The 21890-nt window shown below is 43.8% G+C and overlaps 1 protein-coding gene across 1 annotated transcript in view; it reads left to right on the forward strand.

The window, feature by feature from the left end:
* Dnhd1 (dynein heavy chain domain 1) overlaps positions 1 to 21890 on the forward strand; it is a 62063-nt gene that overhangs the window by 31086 nt on the left and 9087 nt on the right. The window contains 13 exon segments of the mRNA XM_038334943.1: positions 7908 to 8033; positions 8349 to 8446; positions 8554 to 11443; positions 11628 to 11793; positions 11968 to 12160; positions 12566 to 12854; positions 14463 to 16065; positions 16234 to 16442; positions 16631 to 16835; positions 16910 to 17012; positions 20657 to 20806; positions 21030 to 21212; positions 21328 to 21759. Coding sequence (XP_038190871.1) covers positions 7908 to 8033; positions 8349 to 8446; positions 8554 to 11443; positions 11628 to 11793; positions 11968 to 12160; positions 12566 to 12854; positions 14463 to 16065; positions 16234 to 16442; positions 16631 to 16835; positions 16910 to 17012; positions 20657 to 20806; positions 21030 to 21212; positions 21328 to 21759 — 6647 coding nt within the window.

The raw sequence follows: 21890 nt of genomic DNA on the forward strand, positions 1-21890 counted from the left end.
ATATAAATATGCCACATTTTCTTTATCCATTCTTTAATTGAGGGACATTTAGGTTATTTTAAGTTTCTGGCTCTTATGAATAGAGCAGCAATGGACATGAGTTGAGCTGGATAAATAGAGCTGCTATGACCATAGCTGAGCAAGTGTCCTTGTGGTATGGTGGACATCCTTTGGGTATATGCCTGGGAGTTCTATAGCTGGGTTTTGAGGTAGATCCATTCACAATTTTCTAGGAAACTGCCATATTTATTTCCAAAGTGGCTGTACAAGTTTTCACTCTCACCAACAGTGGAGAAGTGTTTCTTGCTCCACATCCTCACCAGCATGAGCTGTCACTTGTATTTTTGATCTTAGCATTCTGACAAGTATAAGATGGAATCTCAGAGTCATTGTAGTCCTCTAATGGTTAAGGATATCAAACATTCCTTTCATGTTTCTTAGCCATGTACAATTCCTCTGTGGAGAATTCTCTGTTTAGATCTGTACCCCATTTTTAATTAAATTATTTGGTTTGTTGATGTCTAGTTTCTTGAGTTCTTTATATATTTTGGTAGTCAGCCCTCTATCAGATGTGGGATTGGTGAAATATTTTCCCATTCTGTAAGCTGCCATTTTGTCCTATTGACAGTGTTCTTTGCCTTACAGAAGCTTTTCAATTCCATGAGATCCCAATTATTAATTGTCAGTCTTAGTACCTGTACTATCAGCATTACATTCAGTAAGCTATGTCCCGTGCCAGGGCGTTCAAGGTTATCCCCACTTTCTCTTCTATCAGGTTTAGTGTATCTGGTTTTATGTCAAAGTCTTTGATTAATTTGTACTTGAGTTTTGTGCATGGTGATATATATGGATCAATTTGCAATCTTCTACTTGCTGACATCTAGTTAGACCAGTACCATTTGTTGAAAATGCTTTCTTTTTTTCCATTGTATATTTCTGGCTTCTTTATAAAAAAAAATCAGGTTCCATATTATGTGGATTTACATCTGGGTTTTCAATTCAGTTCCATTTATCAACTTGTTTTTATGCCAATATCATGTTGTTTTTACTACTACAGCTATGTAGTACAAGCTTGATATCAGGGATGGCGATACCTTTAAAAGTTCTTTTACTGTATAGGATTGTTTTTTTTTTTTATCAATCCTGGGATTTCTGTTTTCTATATGAAGTTGAGTATTGTTCTTTCCAGGTCTGTAAAGAATTTTGTTGAGAGTTTGATGGGAATTGTGTTGAATCTGTAGATTGCTTTTGGTAAGATGGCCATTTTTACAATGTTAACCCTACCAATCCATGAGCATGGGAGATGTTTCCATCTTCTGACATCTTCTCCAAATTATTTCTTTAAAGACTTGAACTTCCTGTCATACAGGTTTTTCACTTGCTTGGTTAGAGTTACACCAAGATATTTTATGTTATTTGTGGGTGTAGGAGGAGGGAGAGCTGCTTGTTGGTTCCCAACTGCTCAGCCCCGAAATAATCACACAGAAATTGTATTAATTAAAACACTGCTTGGCCCATTAGTTCTAGCTTCTTATTGACTAACTCTTATATTAATTTAACCTATTTCTATTAATCTGTATATCGCCACGTGGCAGTGGCTTACTGGGAAAGATTCAGCATGTCAGATTCTGGCAGCTCCAGGGTGTATCTCTGACTCTGCCTTTTTCCTCTCAGCGTTCCATTTATTTTTCTACCTAAGTTCTGCCCTATCAACAGGCCAAGGCAGTTTCTTTATTCATTAATGGTAATCACAGCACACAGAGGGGTCTCCCACATCATGTGGGTATTGTAAAAGGTGTTGTTTCCCTAATTTCTTTTTCAGCCCATTTGTCCTTTGTATATAGGAGGGTCACTGAATTTATTTAGTTTACTCTGTATCTAGTCTCTTCCCTGAAAGTGTTTATCAGCTGTAGGAGTTCCCTGGTGGAATTTTTAGGGTCACTTATGTATATTATCAAATCATCTGCAAATAGTGAAAGTTTGACTTCTTCCTTTCCAATTTGAATCCCCCTGGTCTCCTTCAGTTGTCTTATTGCTCTAGCTCACACTTCAAGTACTATATTGAGTAGGTATAGAGAGAGTGGGCACCATTGTCTTGTCCCTGATTTTAGTAGAACTGCTTTAGATTTCTCTCCATTTAATTTGATGTTGGCTATTGACTTGCTGTTATTTATGTTTAGGTATGTCCCTTGTATCCCTGATATTTCCAAGACTTTTATCATGAAGGGGTTAGATTTTGTTAAAAGCTTTTTCAGCACCCAATGAGATGATCATGTCATTTTGTGGTTTGTTTATATGATGTGGTGAATTACATTGACAGAATTTCATATGTTGAACCATCCCTGCATCTTTGGGATGAAACCAACTTGATCATGGTGAATGATCTTTTGGATATATTTTTTGGTTTCCGTTTTGGAATGTTGTATTGAGTATTTTTGCATCTATGTTCATGTGGGAAATTGTTTTGTAATTCTCTTTCTTTCTTGAGTCGTTGTGTGGTTTGGGTATCAGGGTGACTATGGCCTCATAAAATGAATTTGGCAATATTTCTTCTATTTCTATTTTTGTGGAATAATTTTAGTCTTTTTTTTTTTAAAGCTGGGTAATGTTGGCACATGCCATGCTTTTAATCCTAGAATAAGCAGGTGGAACTCTTGGGAGTTTGAGGTCAGGTTGGTCTACAGATCAGGTTCCAGGACAGCTAGGGCTACACAGAGAAACCCTGTCTTGAGAAAGAAAGAAAGAAAAAGAAGGAAATTCTTTGTGGTTATTTATCTCTACTTGTAAATACTCTGTCCTCTGGATTTTATCCTGCTGATTTTACCCTTTTCCCACTCATTCATTTATTCTTTTCCCCCCAGTTGATAGTAGACAGAAGAGGACTATATTGGGTCCCTGAGTTTGGGGTCAAGCAGGACTTCAGCTTTATTTGCCCTTCTTCTTGGGGCACAGGTTGTTGGTATGGCTATACTTCTTGTGGCAGGTGATCACACATTCAAATGCACGATAGATAATCATATAGAGGACAATAGGTAAGGGAAGACTAGTACTTGTGGCAGATTGTGGCAGTTGTACTTCTGGGTGAGCTCACTAAGGGCTACTTCAATGATGTCACCATGTGCAGGATGTACATTTCTGGATGTTGTAGTCAGGCAGGGTACGGCTATCCTCCAGCTACTTGTTGGTGACATGAGTCACTGCTTGTCAGGTGGAATGCCTTCCTTGTTTTCAATTTTGGCCTTGACATTTCCCATTGTGTCACCAGGTTCAGTCTTGAGGGTGATGGTCTTGCCCATCAAAAGCTTCATGAAGATATGCATGTCTGCTGATTGGCCACATTGTTGAAAGACAAAGAACCATTTGTTTTTATTCTCACATTGAATTCATGGACCTCCTTTGTGCCAAACACACGGCACTCTGAGATTAACAGATACAGTCCTGTATCCCTCAAACTTACACTTACAGCCCAGTGAGAGAGACCGAGAACACCAGACATTTCTCTCTCTCTCTCTCTCTCTCTTTCTTTCTTTCTTTCTTTCTTTCTTTCTTTCTTTCTTTCTTTCCTTCCTTCCTTCCTTCCTTCCTTCCTTCCTTCCTTCCTTCTTCCTTCCCCTCTCTCTTATTTATTTATTTTTGTTTTTCTTTCAAGATGGGGTTTCTTTATATCACCTTGGCTGTCCTAGAACTAGTTATGTAGACAAGGCTGTCCTCAAATTTGCAGAGATCCACTGGCCTCTGCCTCCCTAAGGCTGGGATTAAAGATGCCAACACCACCCAGCCAATATCATACATTTAAATGCATGATAGACTACCATATTGAGGACAGTAGGAAAGAGAAGACCAGATCAAAGAACCAGGGTTATTAAGAGAAGTACTACTTTAGACAGTGGTCCCAGGCTAACTTTTGAAAAAGTAAGTTTGTCAAATTGCAATATGAGAAAAACATTCCACATAGGGAGCAGCACTTTTACAATTTAGGGGAAGGAAGGGTTTATTTGTCTTATAGGTAACAGTTCATCATCATGGGAAGCCAAGACTAGAACTCAAGTCAAACATCTGGGACAGGAAATGAAGCAAAGACCACAGAGGAATGATCGTTACTGGCTTGCTTCCTCTGGCTTACTTAGTTACTTCTCTTATATAGCTAAGGCCTACCTGCCTAGGTATGGTCTGCTTACAGTGGAAGGGGCCCTCCTACATCAATTAGTAATCAAGAGAATGTCCACAGATGAAAGTAGTTCCTTAACTGAAGTCCCTTCTTCCCAGATGTATCTAGTTAAGATCTGAAGCTAACTATGACAAAAAGTATAAGAAGATGTGCTGGGAACTGCTGATAGAGGAGACATTCTCTTATTCAATATAATTGGTATCAGAGAACTCAAGAAATTAGTTAAATATGTAATCATGACAGGTAGGTAGCTAGCTAGCTAGGATGTGAGATTTTGGTTTATTGAGACAGGGTTTCTCTGTGCAGCTCTGAAGCTCATTCTGGAACTAGCTCTTGTAACCAGGCTGGCCTCAGACTCACAGAGATCCACCTGCCTCTTCCTCCTGAGTATTGGGATTAAAGGCGTGCACCACCACTGCCTGGCCAGGATTTGAGATTTTTCTTTTAGCTAAAATGTTTGCTAACATTTTATTCTAAGAACAAGAGCTTTTATTAGCCCACCTTTACCTTATATTGTTTCCTTAAAAACAGAAACCCCTTTCTCACGCATACTCCAGTAGTTACTTTATTAGATTAGATTATATAATTAAAACTGGGACAGAACTCACACAAAAAGGTTTTCAAGCTAAATCATTTAACTTGAATTTAATCAGGCATACAATTTATTTTGGAGCAAAAATGTTGGTATATTCTAAATAATAGCTTGAGATTTATACACTTCTGTTGAATTTTGATCATTAGACAGTACCATTGTAGTGGTTTGATTTGCAAATCTCCCTCATGTTCATGTATTGAGGGTTTGGGATCCTAAGGCTTTAATCTCTTGATGGATTCATAGTGTGATGGCATTGTTGGGTGGTAAAAAGTAGGAGATGAAGCCTAATTGGAGGAAGTACTTCAGTGGGGATGTGTTCTTGAGAGTCATATCTTGCTTTGGCTCTTCCCATTTTCCTTTTTCTCTGCTTCCTGGCCACAATGATGTAAACTGCTAAGTTTATCCTCCTCCATGATTGGCAAAACTCTGAGACTGTGAATTAAAATGAATATCTCCCTCCTTAGTTGTGTGTGCCAGGTAATTCATCATAGCAATGAAACTTATGATTAATACAGTCAGTATATCTATGATAGAAAGGAGAAAAATCCACTAGAGGACCTTCCAACTTACTGAGATAGAGTCCAAAGACTACTTGGAAGAGGAAATAGGCATGAGAAGTTAGAGAGGTCAGATCATACAAAAGAAATTATTCAGTAATATTTAAATCATAGAGAATATTTTGTTGTAGGAAATTGATAAAGTCAGAGTTCAACACAGAGAACTGAGAGGCAAAGAATAGAGAAAGGAAGATGAGTTAAGAGACAACTTGTGTAACACAAGTGAAAAACAATAATAGCCCACACTAGAATGGTAGCAATGGAGAATGAAGAGTAGATGCATTTGGGTTACTTATGAGTCTGTCTGGAAAAAATGTACAGGTAGTGCAAATTTGTCATAGAAGAGAGGATATGGGATATGTCTGTAAACAGAGACTGTTCATTTGTTTCCTGGCTGCCCAGACCCAAATAATAACATAGAAACTTTATCAATTACAGCACTGCTTTGGGCAATAACTTAGCCATATTTTTAGCTAACTCTTACATCTAAAATTAACCCATAATTCTTGTCTGTGTTAACCACGTGGCTTGGTACCTTTTATCAGTGAGGCATTCTCATCTTGCTTCCTTTGCATCTGGGTGACGAATACAGACTGAGTCTTTCATCTTCCCAGAATTCTCCTGTTCTGGTCGCCCCGCTTATACTTCCAATCAGCATTTCATTAAACCAATACAAGTAACAAATCTTTACAGAGTACAAGACCATTGTCCTACAGTATATGTCTTTTCTGGTATAACAGCAATCTTTATCTTTATCATGCATCCATGTTCATTATTTGGTTTGGAATATGTTTCCTATCTATTTTCACATGGAATTCTTGTTCCCACCTCTCTTATTTAGGACTAATCATTTTCAGTGTTGACTGAAACATGTTAAGACCAGACACCTTTAGTTAATACTCATACCATGATTCAAAGGACATACTCTTCCCATTTTGGACAAGCCATTTATGCTGATCTTTTTTGTTCATGTTTGACCCACAGTTTATCAATCTGCTTCTTTGTTGTATTCGGCTTTCCCATATGCCCTTAGATTCATCTGCTACTAAAGTATTTTAAAAACTAGTGAAGTACAAAATACGGATTTTTGTGAAGTTTGGTTCTTAAATTACCTCTAAATCTAACTTCAGGTACCAAGTGGACTCTTCCAATCTTCATTTGAGTTCACAGTCCTTAACCTACTTTCTGTTCAACTTTCCCACTGGTTCACACAGAATATTGTATGCTTGACATTTCTCCCTACAGTTTTGTCCTTTTTCTAAATACTAGGATTCTGCATCAGCTCTGGGTATATTAGTCAAGGACACATTTTATGGTGGCCATACACCATGAAACTAGTGACTTCACTTGCCTGAATGAGCCCAAGAAGATGAAAACTTAGGTTTTAACTCTTACCACAGAAAGACATGTTATTATTGGGTTAATGACACTACTAATATTCACTCTCCATTTTCAAATCTTAGCAAAATTAGGAAGGACATACATGAAAAGGATAGTTCAACATCCAAAATATACTCCAAGAAAATGTTCTTTTGAAATATATAATGTGTTGGCAGACATAGCTGGATTAAGACTTCACGCAACCTGTTTTAACCTTCCCAAGATCAGATGAGAATCTCAGGTCTGTGTGGGTATATAAAGGAAATATGGCATCTGAACTGTCAGATAGCTATGAGGATTTGTACTCTGCTCCACATTATTTGGATAAGCACAACAGATGGGCCTTTATGCTTCCCTACCCTCTAGAGATCATTTAAAGGGGGATAAAACAGAGGACCCAAACTGTTCCAATATTATTTTCTCTAGAGATACTCTGAGATGTAGATACTGTGTATTTTCTTTCAAACATGAGTATTTAGAGAGTCCTACATCTATCCAAACAAATCTCTCTAAATTCTGTTGTTAATCTAGTGTCTATGTGGTACCAGGCCTGGCCTCACACAAAATTATGAGGTAATTCTTTATGTGACCCCCAAGGAGCCCAGTGCTAAGACCATGTGAGAACATTTTGGTCTCAACTTTTCTACCAGGATCCCAGTCATCCCAGAATAGACCTTCTTGATGCAAACATACTATGTAGGGACTTGGAGCCATGAGGTGTCTTTCTAGGATGAAGCTCTGGCATATTAAAGAATGCCTGTAGAAGTAGATAAGAATGATAGTATCGGGCTGGAGAGATGGCTCAGAGGTTAAGAGCATTGCCTGCTTTTCCAAAGGTCCTGAGTTCAATTCCCAGCAACCACATGGTGGCTCACAACCATCTGTAATGGGGTCTGGTGCCCTCTTCTGGCCTGCAGGCATACACACAGAATATTATATACATAATAAATAAATAAATATTTAAAAAAGAATGACAGTATCTAGCAGGAGAAATCCACTGAGTTAGCATCTATACCCATAGTGCCTGTTTTAAGGTCTCAGTTCTCTACCACATCAGCTCTATCTCTGAAGACAGAAAGGGTCTTAAAGTAATTGCCTTCCCTGGAAGGTCAAGATGTGTTCTTTCCTGCCCCAGTCCCTGCCCTTGAGTCACATATAATGATACCAGCTTAGCTGAGCTTTGACAGCACATCTTTTTCTTCCTAAGACTACAGCAGCCTGCAAGATGCCATCCAGAACAGTCTTCAGGCACTATTCAAGATCCTAGCCATCCAAAAGTCAGGAGAGTTGAATAAAATAGCTTTAGAGTGGGTGACCATCATGTATGGCCTAGGTGAGTATAGCGTTCTAGTTGGGTAGATGGATGGAACCTAATGTAGACTGTCCCAGAGGTATGAGGGGAGCAGGGGGACATTGGATAGAAGATGTGAAGGACAAAGTAAGGACTTCCCAGGCTCCGTCTTGGCTGGATGTGACCAGGTCTTTATTTCTAGTGACTGCTTTACTTCCTCTAATCAGGTACCTTAGTTCTGCTGAGCAGTATGTTTCTGTTGGGCTAGTGGGTCACAGGAGAGGTCAGGTGTATGCTAGACCCCCTTGAAGGTGTTAGAACCCTTTCTCTCAAGTATTTTTCTGACTGTTTACACAGGTGCCCTACTGGAGGTGTGGGTGGCTTTCCAGCAGAAGTGGATTTTTCTAAATAAAGTTCTACATGAGATGAAGATCCAGTTTCCTAGTGCTGAGCTGGTAGGGAAGGGAGTTAAAGAAGGTGGGCAAGAGCTCCTGAGTGTCAGGGCTCTGGATGGAAGAGTGGAACTGTCACATTACCCTCACTACCACCTTTCTCACTGCAGAATGCCCGTTTCAAAGTCATGGATGATCAGTACCGGACCCTAATGCGAATCTCTGTAGCTGACCCAATGGTTCTGTCACTAATAGTGCCCAATGCCAAGAGGAGCCCTTACTTTCAAGGTCAGCATCTACAACAACTACTAAAAGCAGGATCTGTGGAGCTGGAGGCCATCATCATGGCTCTGGAGGATGTCCTCTATGGGGTATGTGCCCACTTCCCCCGCCTTTTCTTCCTCAGTGACAGTGAACTGGTGGCCCTGCTTGCTGCCCCTCTAGAGACCTGTGAGGCTCAACCATGGGCACAGCGCTGCTTTCCTCACATTAAAGCTGTGGACTTCAGGTCCAACCCAATTAACGAGGAAAGCAATAATGACCAGGAGCCAAGCTCAAGTACACAGACTCCAGTGGAGACAATTGCTGTGCTAGGGGCATGTGGAGAGAAAGTGAAGCTTCAGGGTCCTCTCCCTCTACACCCAGATCTTCCTAAGTGGCTAGCCTCTTTGGAGAAGTGTCTGCGTTTTGTAATCGTGAACTTGCTGCAGAGCTGTGTGGCCACCCGCCTTGCTCAAGGCCCATCCCTAGTTAAGGCACTGAAGGCACTGCCTCAACAGAGAAAGGTGCCCGTGCAGCTCTATGTCCAGCACTGGCTAGATGCAGTGGAGGCTTTTCCATGGCAGTGCATACTGGTTGCAGAGGAGGTAGTGTGGCGGGCTGAGATGGAGGAGCTTCTGTCTGAGTGGGGGACCATGCGGATAATTTCCATACATGTACACAAACTGGAAGTGCTGGTGCAATTTATACGATCTCAGAGGAGCTCCCAGGGTGAGCACCCTCTGCCTTCTGTTCGCCAGACTAGCCTATTCAGTACCCTGTTGGTCATGGCAGTGACTCATCGGGATGTAGCACAGCTCCTGGGAAAGCACCGGGTCAGCGATCTGACAGACTTCCACTGGGTCCGTCAACTTAAGTATCACTTGGGTTCATCTCACTCAAACCCCAAGAGGCCCGTGCAGTGTCTTAAGACTATTGCATCTGCTGAGCCCTCTCTGTCACCAGCTGTATGCTGGATAGATGTGCTCGGCCGGTCCTTCATATACAATTATGAGTATCTGGGACCCAAACTAGGGCCTCTACCCAGCCTGATGCACGAGCGGCAAGTGTTGGTTCTCTTATTGGCCCTGGAGGAGGTGGCCTATGGGACCCTACTTGGCCGAGATGGTTTGGGCAAGACAGAAACAGTGAATTACCTGGCATGGACCCTGGGCCGCCAACTGGTAATGATGCCCTGCTTGCCCCAGATAGAGTTCCGATGTCTGAGCAATTACTTGAATGGTGCCCTTCAGGGTGGAGCCTGGCTGCTGTTGGAGAACGTTCACCAACTGCCTCCTAGCTTGCTCTCTGCCCTGGGCCAGCGTCTGGATGAACTACACCATCTTTATGCTCCATTGTACCAGAAAGCTTCCCAAAACATCAGTACCATAAACCCTACTGAGCCCCTATTCATTGGCACTGGTTTCTTTGAGAAGCACCATGTGTTCGTGCGCCTTGGCTATGGCTGTTTCCTGACATTTCGTGCTCTGAGCTCTGATGTGCCTGCCAATCTGCACCTGCTACTGCGCCCTGTGGCCTTGGCACTGCCTGACCTGCAGCGAGTGGCAGAACTTTACCTGCTGGGAGCAGGGGTGCGGGATGCCTCCCGAATGGCTACCCGGCTATCCAAATTATTCTCCTTAGAGCGTGAGCTAGTGTCTGGGACCTTGCCCTGCCGCTTGTCACTGCTCAAGCAGGTGCTGGAAGTTACAGTACAGACGCTAAATGCACCTGCGGAGGAAAACAATTCCCAGCAGCCAGACAACCTAGCTGCGCTTGAGGAGGCTGCCCTACTGCAAGCCCTGTTGCACTCACCGCTGTTCAGCATCCTTGATGGGCTCCGCCTGCAAAAGCTCCGAGAGCTGCTCTGTGGGATATTCCCTAATGCTAGTCACATGCTGGCGGAACCTGTGACCCATAGACTGATGAGGTCCGTAGTGGTGGAAGAACTCCAGCAGTTAGACCTGCTTCCCACCCCTAACGTATTGATGTCTCTGGAGCAGCTCAGTCAGGCCCTGAGCCGGGCCTCTGGTATTCTGCTTTTGGGTCCTGCAGGCAGTGGCAAGAGTACTTGTTGGAAGAGCTTATTTAAGATTCAGAATCGGCTGGCAGCCATGGAAGAAACCTCAACCCAGGGTTTCCAGTCTGTGGAAATTGCCCACCTATATCCTAGTGTGCTCAGCTCCCAAGAATTCCTAGGGTGGTCAGAGGGTCCCTCCTGGCACTATGGCATCTTCCCCAAGCTTCTTCGTGCTGCCCCTCATTGTAAGAATGTGGACTCAGAAGAGCAGTCAGAGGAATTCACAGGAATCCAACAATGGATAGTATGTGATGGGACCCCTAATTCTACATGGATAGACTCCATCACTTGTCTCCTAAGTGACCCTCCCCAGCTGAGTCTCCCTAATGGTCAACAGATAGCACGACCCCTGAGTACCTTTTTCTTGATGGAGGTGGCAGAGGCAGCGGGCATGTCTCCTACAGTGGTAGGCCGGTGCGCTCTAGTCTGGTGTTGTGGGGAGCAGACGTGGCAGTGCATGCTTAATGTCTTGATGGCATCCCTGCCTCATGAATACCATCTGCAGCAAGAGACAATCATTGAGCTCAACCGCTTAGCTGAGGTACTGGTGCCTTCAATGCTCCGATTCCTTACCCGCATAGGTGCCAGTTCTCTGCTACAGGTACATGGGCATCAGACTGTTTGCCCAGGTGTGGCGGAAGTGGCCAGCCTGGCTCGCATCTTGCGTGCTCTACTTGACCCCCATCTACGCTTATATGAAGAGGAGAAGCCACGTGTTCAAGGTAGGGAGGTAGAAAGGTTGGCCTTTGAGAGAGCTGGGTTACATCTGAGGCAGAGAAGCATGGGTTCCTCGGTGAAGCTGGTTCAGGGAACCAAAAGTGGAGAGAAGTAATGCAGCCAACTTCTGTTTTCCCCTCCATCTTCTTTTTCAATGGATTCCTATTCTGACCACGGTAACCATTGCAGAGGACTTTAGTGGCAGCGATCTTGCAACACAAAGCTTCAAATCTTCAAAAGGCAGGGTCCAGTCTGATGGCGACGGCATGACTAAAAAGCAGAGGAGACATTTGCTGGCTGTGAGCAGCTTTCTTTTCGCCACAATCTGGGGCTTTGGAGCACACCTTCCGTCCAGGTACCACAAGAATGGGAGGTATAGGTATAGGTATAGTATACAAAAGAACTGATGTAGACTGGTCTATGGTAATTAAAATTCATGGGACATTACAGTGGGGATATGGTGGAGTATATGAAAGTCATAGATGGAACTTTTATGACTATCTGACTCTTACCTATGTGTCCTGAGCAGGCACTGGCCTCTCTTTGATAACTTCATGAGGAATTTTATTAGTTCCCTATCCAACTACCCTGAGCCACCTCCTTCAGCCTTGGTGTTTGATCTACATGTAAACCTTGAAGATGGAACACTGGTCCCCTTTGCTGGCCAGTACCTGAGCAGCTGTGTCAAAGGAAACCTGGGTACTTTCCAGCCCTCTTCCCAGGTATGGAGACAGTGGGGAAATAGTTTGGGTTGAGACTTAAGGAGCTATGCTAGAAGGTGGCCACATTTAAGGTCCTCCTGAGGCCCAGAAGTTTCCATACTCTGGTGTTTTCACAGTTACAAGAGTATGATTTGTTCTTTAAGAACAGCTTTAAGAGCCAGGCGGCAGTGGCGCACGCCTTTAATCCCAGCACTTGGGAGGCAGAGGCAGGCAGATCTCTGTGAATTCAAGCAAACCTGGTCTACAAGAGCTAGTTTCAGGACAGGCTCCAAAGCTACAGAGAAGACCTGTCTTGAAAAACAAACAAACAAGAACAGCTTTAAGACAATTTCCCTAGAACTAATTTTTGGCTTGACTGTTGTCCAGTTTGGAGCTGCCACAGTAAGCCCTGATCCTATCCTGCAGACTGAACGGCTTTTGTATGTGGTGAACCTGCTTCTATCAGATGGACAGCCAGTGCTGCTTGCTGGAGAGATAGCCACAGGGAAGTCAGCTTTTGTGGAGGTGCTAGTGGAGCCAAATCACCCTTCCATCCACAGCCCCATTCACTCTGCTTTAAGTTCTGCCCACCTTCGTCACGTGCTGAGCAGAGGGGTCCATGGTCAAACACAAGCCGGCTCATTCCTGGGGTATTACCAGGATTCCAAAGGCTCACTCCTTTTCCTGATGGAAGATCTGCACCTGGCTGGTTCTGGTGAGGAGTTGGGAGGAGGAAATGAGGGGAAAGCTACTGCCAGCCCCATCTACCACTGTCAACTATGCCCCTTGAATGCAGGTAGAAGGAAAAGTGGGGAGAAATAAAGTGTATTACAATATTGTTTTTTTGTATTTGCTTGAGGCAAAATCAAACACGTGTCCCTAAATAAAATACATGGATAAACATTATCTAGAAAAGCCAAAGCCTGGAACTAACCTAATGCCCCTTCATGTGCTGATGGATCTACAAATTGTGTCATTTTTGTAATGGAATATTATGTGTTGTATAATAATATATCAAATTACTGTTATATAAAAATATATGACTGTCAAAAACCAGCAAAGTGAAAGAAAACAGTATGATCAAGAAGCTACTATATGATTCCATTTATACAAACTTCTATAAGGGGCATAGTTGACAGTGGTAGAACTCAGTTTAAAGAGCAATGTCTGCATGGTGGTAGACGGAGGGGGGTGACGGTAGAGCAATGTCTGCATGTCGTAGACAGGGGCAGGATGACTGGAGGAGCATGAAGGAGCTTTCAGGGCTGATGAAATCTCAGTAGCATTGAAATGGTGGTTTACAGAGGTGTCCGCATTGTTAGGACTCCACCATATGTTTAAATATATATTTGGCTGTAAATCACATCTTTCTCTTTAATGTTTTTATATTAGGATATAAAATAATGGGTTTTGTTATGGTATTTTATACATATGTGCCTTTATACTTTGTTCTCAACTCCCTTTCCATTTCCATCCTCATTTTCCTTGCCTCTCTCTTGTAAATCACATATTAAAGTCATATAAAATTTTATTTATTTGTGGGGTGTGTGTGTACATGCGTGTGTGTACAGGTGCACCTTGTGCCACAACATGTGCATAGAGGTCAAGGAACAACTTTGAGGAACTGGGTCTCTCTTTCCTTCCTAAGGCAGCAGGATCTCTCTTGCTTCAATGCTGTGTTATGTACTCCAGGCTAGCTGGCCTACAGCTTCCCTGAAATTCTCCTGTTCCTACTTCCCGTCTCTCAGTAGGTGTGCTGTTTGACATGGGGATTAGATTCTAGTTGTCAGGCTTGCTTGCTAGCAGTCATACTCACTGAGTCATCTCCCTGGCCTTTTTTTTTTTTTTTTGCAAGTTCTCCTGTAGTCCAGATTGACCCTGAAGCCACGATGTAGCCAAAAGTGGCCTTGAACTCTTGATCCACCTGTCTTTATCTGCCAAGTGCTGGGACAATAGGTATGTACCACCATGACTGGATCAAATCATAGGTGTGATATAACTGTGCATTCTATAATAAAGATGATTTGTACTTCCTAATTGGGATCTGACTCAGTTTCCAACATCTCAGTTTAAAAATCTTATTACAGTATTCATTTCCTGTAGGCAATGAGTAAGGAGGATCTAAGGGAGGAGAGAGAAGACGTATTTCATTTAGGAATGTGTGGAGAGAGAACAACTTGCTCAGAGGTTACCAAGTGCCAAATCATCAGGCACACAGAATATTCTGTGTGCTGGAAAGAGAGGAGGCAGGGGTAGGAGGTACACTGGGTACTTCCGTGTGGACTTGCAAATGCCTTTCAATGCTCATCTCAATGTTTTACAGACCCAGAAAAGAGCTGCCAGCCAGTGCTGGAGACTCTGCGCCAGGCAATGGAAGGCACCATCTATGCTCGAAACACCTTGGAATTACAGACGCTGCAGCCTACAGTCAACTTCCTTGCCACTGCTACAGTGCCAGGCTACTCTGAGCGCCCACTCTGTCCACGTCTCTTCCGACTCTTCACAGTGCTGGCCCTCGACAACATGAGCCAGGACAGCCTTTTGAGAAGGCATGTACCTAGTATCCAAGCCTGGCTGGAGCGCTTCCCCTCTGTGGAGCGGGAGAACACTCTGGCAAGAGCCCTCGTCAGAGCTTCCATGGAGGCTTGGGAGGCTGTGTGCAACTGCTTCATGCCTTCCCCTCTCCGCCCACACTACCGCTTTTCCCTGCATTCTGTGAGCCACATTCTGGAAAGCCTGCAGCTGCTGCCTACCAGAATGGGCTCACGAGGTTTTGTAGATTCTTTCCATCACCAGGAGCATCTGCGCCGGGTGTCCGGCTTACGTGGAACTCGCCTGACTATCATGATGTCCATGCGCATCGTGGTGCGTCTTTGGTTGCACGAGGCACAAAGGACATTTTGTGACCGGCTGAACAGTGATAGGGAACGTTCCCATTGTGCTAAGCTGCTTCTAGAAATAGCTCAGAGTGTCTTCTGTTGTTGGCCAGAGTCTCAGCCCTTGGTCAAGGACTTAGAGGAGGAGGTGGAGGAGGAAAAAGTGCCTGAAGTAGAATCAGAAGGAGAAATAGCCCAGTGGGAGAACCCAAGCAGCAGTGACAGTGAATCAGAGGAAGAAGAGGACCCATATGGCATTCAGGTCACCACAGGCTCATTCCTCGGTGATAGCAGTCTAGCACCATTACCCCTACGGCTGGTAAACAAGAACACAGGAAGTGTGAGTCAGATGGCTGAGCAGGAGGAAGAGATAAGGGCTTCTATTGGTAAGCTCCAGTCAGAGACACCCAAGAGTGAGTGGCAGACAGCAACCCAGATGGACTTTGGTTTACCCTTGTTGCTACCCGTGCTGTTGTTCTATCCCCAGGAGAAGCCCTCAGACCTAGTGTTCAGTCTGGAACTTACACTGGGATCTAACCCTGAGAGCCCCAACTTGTACTTGGAGCGGCAGTGGGAAACTCTGGAAAAGCAGTTGGCTGCCTCCGCTGTCCGGATGAAGCTGAACCCTCACCTCACTCAGGGCCACATGATGACCCAGCATGTGGCCCGCCTGGTCCGAGTTCTGGCTAGGCACCGGCAGCATGGCCTGTTGCTCTCAGTGACTCGGGGTACTGGGCGCCATACAGCTGTCAGTCTGGCTTCTAGCATTTGTCAGGCTCACCTCTTTCACCTGCCATCTGAGTCAGAGGAAGCTATTTTCCAGTGTCTCCGAGATGCCAGCTGGTGTGCTGGAGTATTAAACCAGCCAGTGGCTCTTCTGGTGCCTGAGACTGTGAATGTTGCTATCTTTCACCGGCTGGTGGCCCTGGCAACCTCAGGTAGCTTTCCTGACCAGTACACAGAGGCAGATCTGGATAACATTGAAGAACATCTCCCCAAGGAGAACCCTGTGGTCAAACTCATCATTAAGAAGGACACAGTATTGCATAGGTAAGGCCCAGAATCCATCCATGTCAGCTCTGCTTTTACTGTTTCTGGCTAAAAGGACAAGAGAAAATCTATAGGCTGTCACGAGAACTCTGAAAATGTGGGCTAAAGGGTGGGGTGGATATGTAAATAGGTCTAAAGAAAGATGACAGCTGAGTCCCTGACTTACAGGTTCTACCAGCAAGTATGTAGCAACTTGCATATGTTTTTTTTGATGGGAGATGACCAAGTCCAAAAGCAGCTGCCCTCCACTCTTTTCCTGAAGCTCCTTCAACTGACCACTGCCAGTGTTGACCACTATGAACCCTGGGACCAAGCTTCCCTCGTCAGGATTGCCCAATACCACCTAGAGGAGGCTCAGAGTCTACCTCTTGATGATGGTGAGCCACTTTCCATTTGCTCCTACCCCTCACCACAACCAGCTAGTGAGAGTGACTGCCCAGGGCAGTCTCTCCCATCCTCTTGCTCTTCTCCCTCTCCTTGCTTTCTGACTTATATTTTCTACTTTCCTTCCTTTCTCATTCCCCTTCAATCCTACAAGGCCAGACTAAAACTATATCCATTTCAGGCTCTTTAAAGTGCCCAGATATCAAGGCCTTCATTCCTAATGTGGCCAAAATCATGGCTCTTATCCACCTTTCATCTGCCTGTTATCATCAGCATGTTTGCCCTGCATTGCCACTTGTCACGCCCAAGACATTCCTGGACTTGTTGGACATGTTCCTGCTGCTGCAGCAGCAGATGATCCTGAAGATGAGAATGAATGCCCAGCGGTAAGCATCCCCATCCCTGCAATCTACTTCTTTCCGCTCTCTTGAGTCCACTCACTGGCATATTGTGTTTCCAGTATCCACTCTGCCCTAAAGACTCTGAGGCTGTTGGTTGAGAGGCACAGCACCCAAACTAACCTGCTAAGTGACCTGGAAATGCGGCTAAAAGGCTCCTACAAGGTAAAGGGGGAGAAGACTGAGAGATTTACACAGTTGTGTTCAAAACAAGAAAACAAAAAGGGACTGGGGCAGAATCAACGTAAGTGAATCTTGGTTCTTGTTTCTCTTAGAGTCTTCTTTTCCATGGAGGGTCACTCTGATCCCTGCTGTCTCTTCCATTAGAACCCAGGGCCCAAAGTTTCCCATGATACAGTTTGACAAGATGTACTTGTCTAACACAGAAATCTCAAGTGTCTGCTCCTGGATGCCTTTATTGCCTTGATTTGATACAGTTTGGTATGCCTCTGAGATCTTGGGATTCCTTACCCTCTTCAGTCATCTGCTTTTCCCTCCATATCACTTTGTTTTGAACTTTCAAACAAAACAAAACAAAACACCAAATGTATGAAATTTGAGACTGTGGTGAACAATAAGAAAATGTGGATGAGAAATGGAAATAGAGGGGAAACATACACTGCAGCAAAGAAACAGAAACATATTTAAATGGCATATCAGACTTTGGTGTCCTAAATTTCTTTAGTGGGCTTCTGCTGTTGGTATTTCCAAGAGCCATCTTCTTTCTTCCCTCCACTTCTTCCCAAACATGCTCCACTTGCTCATCAATCTCCTCTTTCCACTTGAATGTTAACCCAAATGCAGTTCCTTTCTGGTCCAAATCCTAATCTTTTTGCTTTGATATACAGAGCCAATCATTTCTGAATAAATAAACCTCTCATATTGTGCTAAAAATAGTGTGGGGGGTGGGAGTTGTTACTCCTCTCCGAGACAAAATGCTGCACTTGAGGTGTGTTTACAAACCAGGGAGAAGTTTTGTTTTTATTACAATGGCTCTGAAACAGCACTTTGCTTAGTTTATACCACATAAGTCTTTGAAAAGAGTTGAGGACTAGCTGCTAAGTAGTGAACTGGTGTCCCGTTCTCAATTAGGTAGTCTGCTCAAAGTTCTAGCAAGCTTTCAGCCCTTGCAATTTCTCGTACCTAGACGGCCTCTTCATATCAGTGTGAACAGAGTATTTCCCTATGTTACATAAATTCCATAGTGTTCTGTGTAAATTGGGGCCATGGAGTTCTCAAGGTGCTGGTGCCTTCTTCCTATCCTGGTCATCCTATGTTGACTAGGTTCGACTCAGATGAGTTTCAAAATGGGGAATGAAGGCTGGTAGAAAGTTCAAAATAAACAGGGTCTCTTTTCTTACATTTCCTAAATTCTAGTGTCTTGCCTTGGGACCTACATTTTCTCAAGATAAATAATACCACAAATTACTGATCTTACTGAGAAGTCTTCTTATTTCTTGTTTCCTTATATCATAATATAGGAAGCTCCAAATATAGTTAAGAGATATTTATAGTCTCAGGGGTTATTTGGTTAGATCCTTTGGTCATTCACTAAATGATCTTAATAATACATCCTTTTAGTATTTCTCACTTCAACAAATGACACTATCATTCCCTTAATCATCTAAGCCTAATCCCCAGAAACAGTCTGGTCTCCTCCAATTTTCCCCTTTCTCATACTCAATTAGTTCATTTATTCATTAGTATCACCAACAAAATTAATTGAACTCTATAACTTTTGCCCAGGCCCTCAAAGTTTATGTTTATATTTGTGTTTATATCTACATGTAAATAAATGAATAAACTGATGGGTAGATAAAAATATTAATACATTCCTTGCACAGGAAGCAACTGTCCCTTTCTGACTTACTGATGAGAAGAGATCCAAAGAGGCCAAGGGACATAGTTTAGATTTGTCTTGGCAATTTCAAACAGTTATTTATATTATGAAAGAGAAAGTCCAGAGTGCTCTAAGATATACCAAGAAGATTTTTCCAGAGAGGGAAGAAAGGGGAATGGAAGGAAGGGGAGGAAAAGGAAGAGGAGGAAGTCTCAGTATATAATACAACATGTGTAGAACGAGATGTGTACACAGAATTTCTGTCCTGCCTGATCCCATAGCCATTCAGTCCCAGAAGAAACACACAGAGGCTTATATTAATTATAAAACTGTTTGGCTTCTTAGCTCAGGCTTATTATTAAGTAGCTCTTACAATTTAACCCATAATTCTTATCTACGTTTAGCCACATGGCTTGGTACCTTTTCTCAGTGAGGCATTCTCATCTTGCTTCCTCTGTGTCTGGCTGGTGATTGAATCTCTGCCTTTCCTCTTCCCAGAATTCTCTTAGTTTGGCTGCCCTGCCTATGCTTCCTTCCTGGCTACTGGTCAATCAGTGTTTTATTAAACCAATATGAGTGACAAATCTTTACAGTGTACAAAAGCATTATCCCACAGCAGAGGTAGATGTTTAAAAATTCCTTTAAAATGTAAACAACAATGCAGTTATTCCCTAGGTAATATTTGGACATGTATAAAAAGGAGGAGTGAGTGAAAAGACATAGACTAGAGATCATTCCCCACACGAGAGCTGAAGTCAGGAATGTCTGGGGAGTGTGGCACTCGGGAAATAAAATCATGAGCCTGGGAAGAGGAGCAGCCAAGAAGGCGAGTGTTCGGACACAAAGACAGTGAGAGTCACTTAAAGAAAACCAATTAGGATGCCCTCTGGCAAATGATTGGAGGAGGGAAATAAGAGAAGAAACCAAGGCACCAGTTGGAAAAGTGGTATGCATTTCAGGAGAGATTCTAAGTGTCAACAGACATTGGGAATGGGAATGGAGATAAGAAACATTCAAGAGGTATAATGAAAAGATCTAAAAAACTGAGCTAGGTTTGAGGAGATAGAAGAGATAGAACCAAGGGTAGCAACGAGATTTCTTCTGTGAGCAATCTGAGTATATTCTGTCTGAGTTTTTTGGAAAAAGGACATAGGTAGGGAAGGGAGTAAAATTATAAGACAGGTAAGGAGTCATGAACACATTCATTTTAGAGATATTTAGAGTTGGAGAGGTTGAGCATGAAAGGTTAAGTATATAGACACATAGTGGAAGGCTGGGAAGAAATGTGACTATAGAGAGATTTGAGTTTTTAGGATAATGATATGTTATAGTAAAACACTACTACAATAGTACAATGGATCAAAACCGTGATATTAAAAATGTACAGAAGTGGAGGATGAGGGCCGGGTGGTGGTGATGCATGCCTTTAATTCCAGCACTCAGGAGGCAGAGGCAGGCAGATCTCTTGAGTTCAAGGCCAGCCCGGTCTATAAAGCAAGTTCCAGTACAGCCAGGACTACACAGAGAAATCCTGTTGCAAAAAACAAAAAACAAACAAAAAGTGTAGGATGAGAATAAATGGGGACCTGAAAACATTTCTGAAGGAAGTAGTTTAGGGGTGGCAAAAGAAGAAAGGCCAGGGAAGGAGAAAGCTTCCAGAGGGAGGGACAGTGTTCTCCAACAACTGTTGCTAAGGAGTTGGGAAGAGAAGGGATGTATCAGAATAGTTACATGAGCTTTGGAGTTACTTGTATAGAAGTCAGACAGCAGGAAAAGCACCCCCCCCACACACACACACACATATACTTAAGGTTCTGCTATCAGATGTATAAATCACAGACCCAGAGCAGAAGCTCTTATGGCCTACTGGGAGTCTGACCAGGTCACTCTGTCAAATTCACGCTATCTGTGAGGGTAGTTTCATACAGCCCAGGGAATGGAGCTGCAAGGTCTGGACCTCTGTTCACAGAATGTTGGGATGTATCAAAGCCAGCTCGAGCAAAGCAAACTCCTATACAAGCAGAAGATGGTAGAATGCCAACACCAGGAGAGCCTCATTGAAAATCTTGTCAAGCAGCAAAATGCCCTCCAGGCTCAACAGGAGGCTTTCCTGGAGCAGGTAGGTTCTTCCTACTGCCTGCTCTTCTGGGGAGAGAACAACCGCTCCTAGGATAGTCAGAGGACAGAATGGGGTGACTAATAGGGCTCTTGGCAGGGAGGACAAGGTTATAGGGTGGCTTGGGAATGGACCCTCATTAAGAGAGATGAGTCCTCTTGGAAATATCCTAAAGAATGAGCAGAACATGGCAGGATCTCTGCAGCATGCATCTGTTTTCATTTAGATGGGCAAGGCATTTCTAGGTCCTTTGAGCCAGCTGCAGGTAGCTGACTTTGAGGAGATAAGAAGCTATCGAGCCCCTCCAGACTCTGTAGTCCAGGTGACAGATGCATTGTGTGAACTGTTCCACCATGAGACGGGCTGGGCCAATGCCAAGCAGCTGTTATGTACTGAAGATTTTTATCAGGTAGGGAAGATGAGGTACCATAAAAGGAGAGGGATCACATAAAGGAAGAATTGGGCAGAATTAGTCCATTGAGTCAAGGCCAATCATATCTTCCTCTTAACACACGTCCTCCCAGGAACTGGTATTCTTCCCCAAGGAGAAGCTGACTGACTCAGAGCTCATAAAGCTAAACCAAGCTCTGAAAGCTCCAGGTATGAGAGATGCAGCCTTGAGGTCAGTAAGCATCCCTGCAGCAAACCTGGCCATCTGGCTCTGGGCTGTTCTGCGCTACGGGCTGGCACAGCGCCGGGGATTGCCCACTGGCCTGCTGCTGCGGCAGGTGGAGGCAACACTGGCTCGGGAGCAGGCCCGTCTAGGCAAGTTCCAGTTTCAGGCCCATGATCTGCGGGAGCAAATTTTGTCTCTTACTAAGAAGCTAGAAGATGCCCTAACCTCTCATAATCTTGTCATGGAGACCTTCAATCAGGCACAAGGTGGGCAGTATCACAAATGGCCCATGAAGTCTGCACTGTTCACACCCATGCACATGTGGACCAGACAGCTCCAGGTAAAGCCCTTCCCAAATGTCTCTCGCCCAGTTCATTGTACAGCCCACCATGTGCCTTGCTTGCTCTATCCTTCCATGCCTCCCTCTCCATACTTTCCTCTATGCATTGCCTTGTTCCCCTTGATAACCTT

The sequence above is a fragment of the Arvicola amphibius genome, chromosome 1 (assembly GCF_903992535.2).
Source record: "Arvicola amphibius chromosome 1, mArvAmp1.2, whole genome shotgun sequence".
Taxonomy (NCBI): Eukaryota; Metazoa; Chordata; class Mammalia; order Rodentia; family Cricetidae; genus Arvicola; species Arvicola amphibius.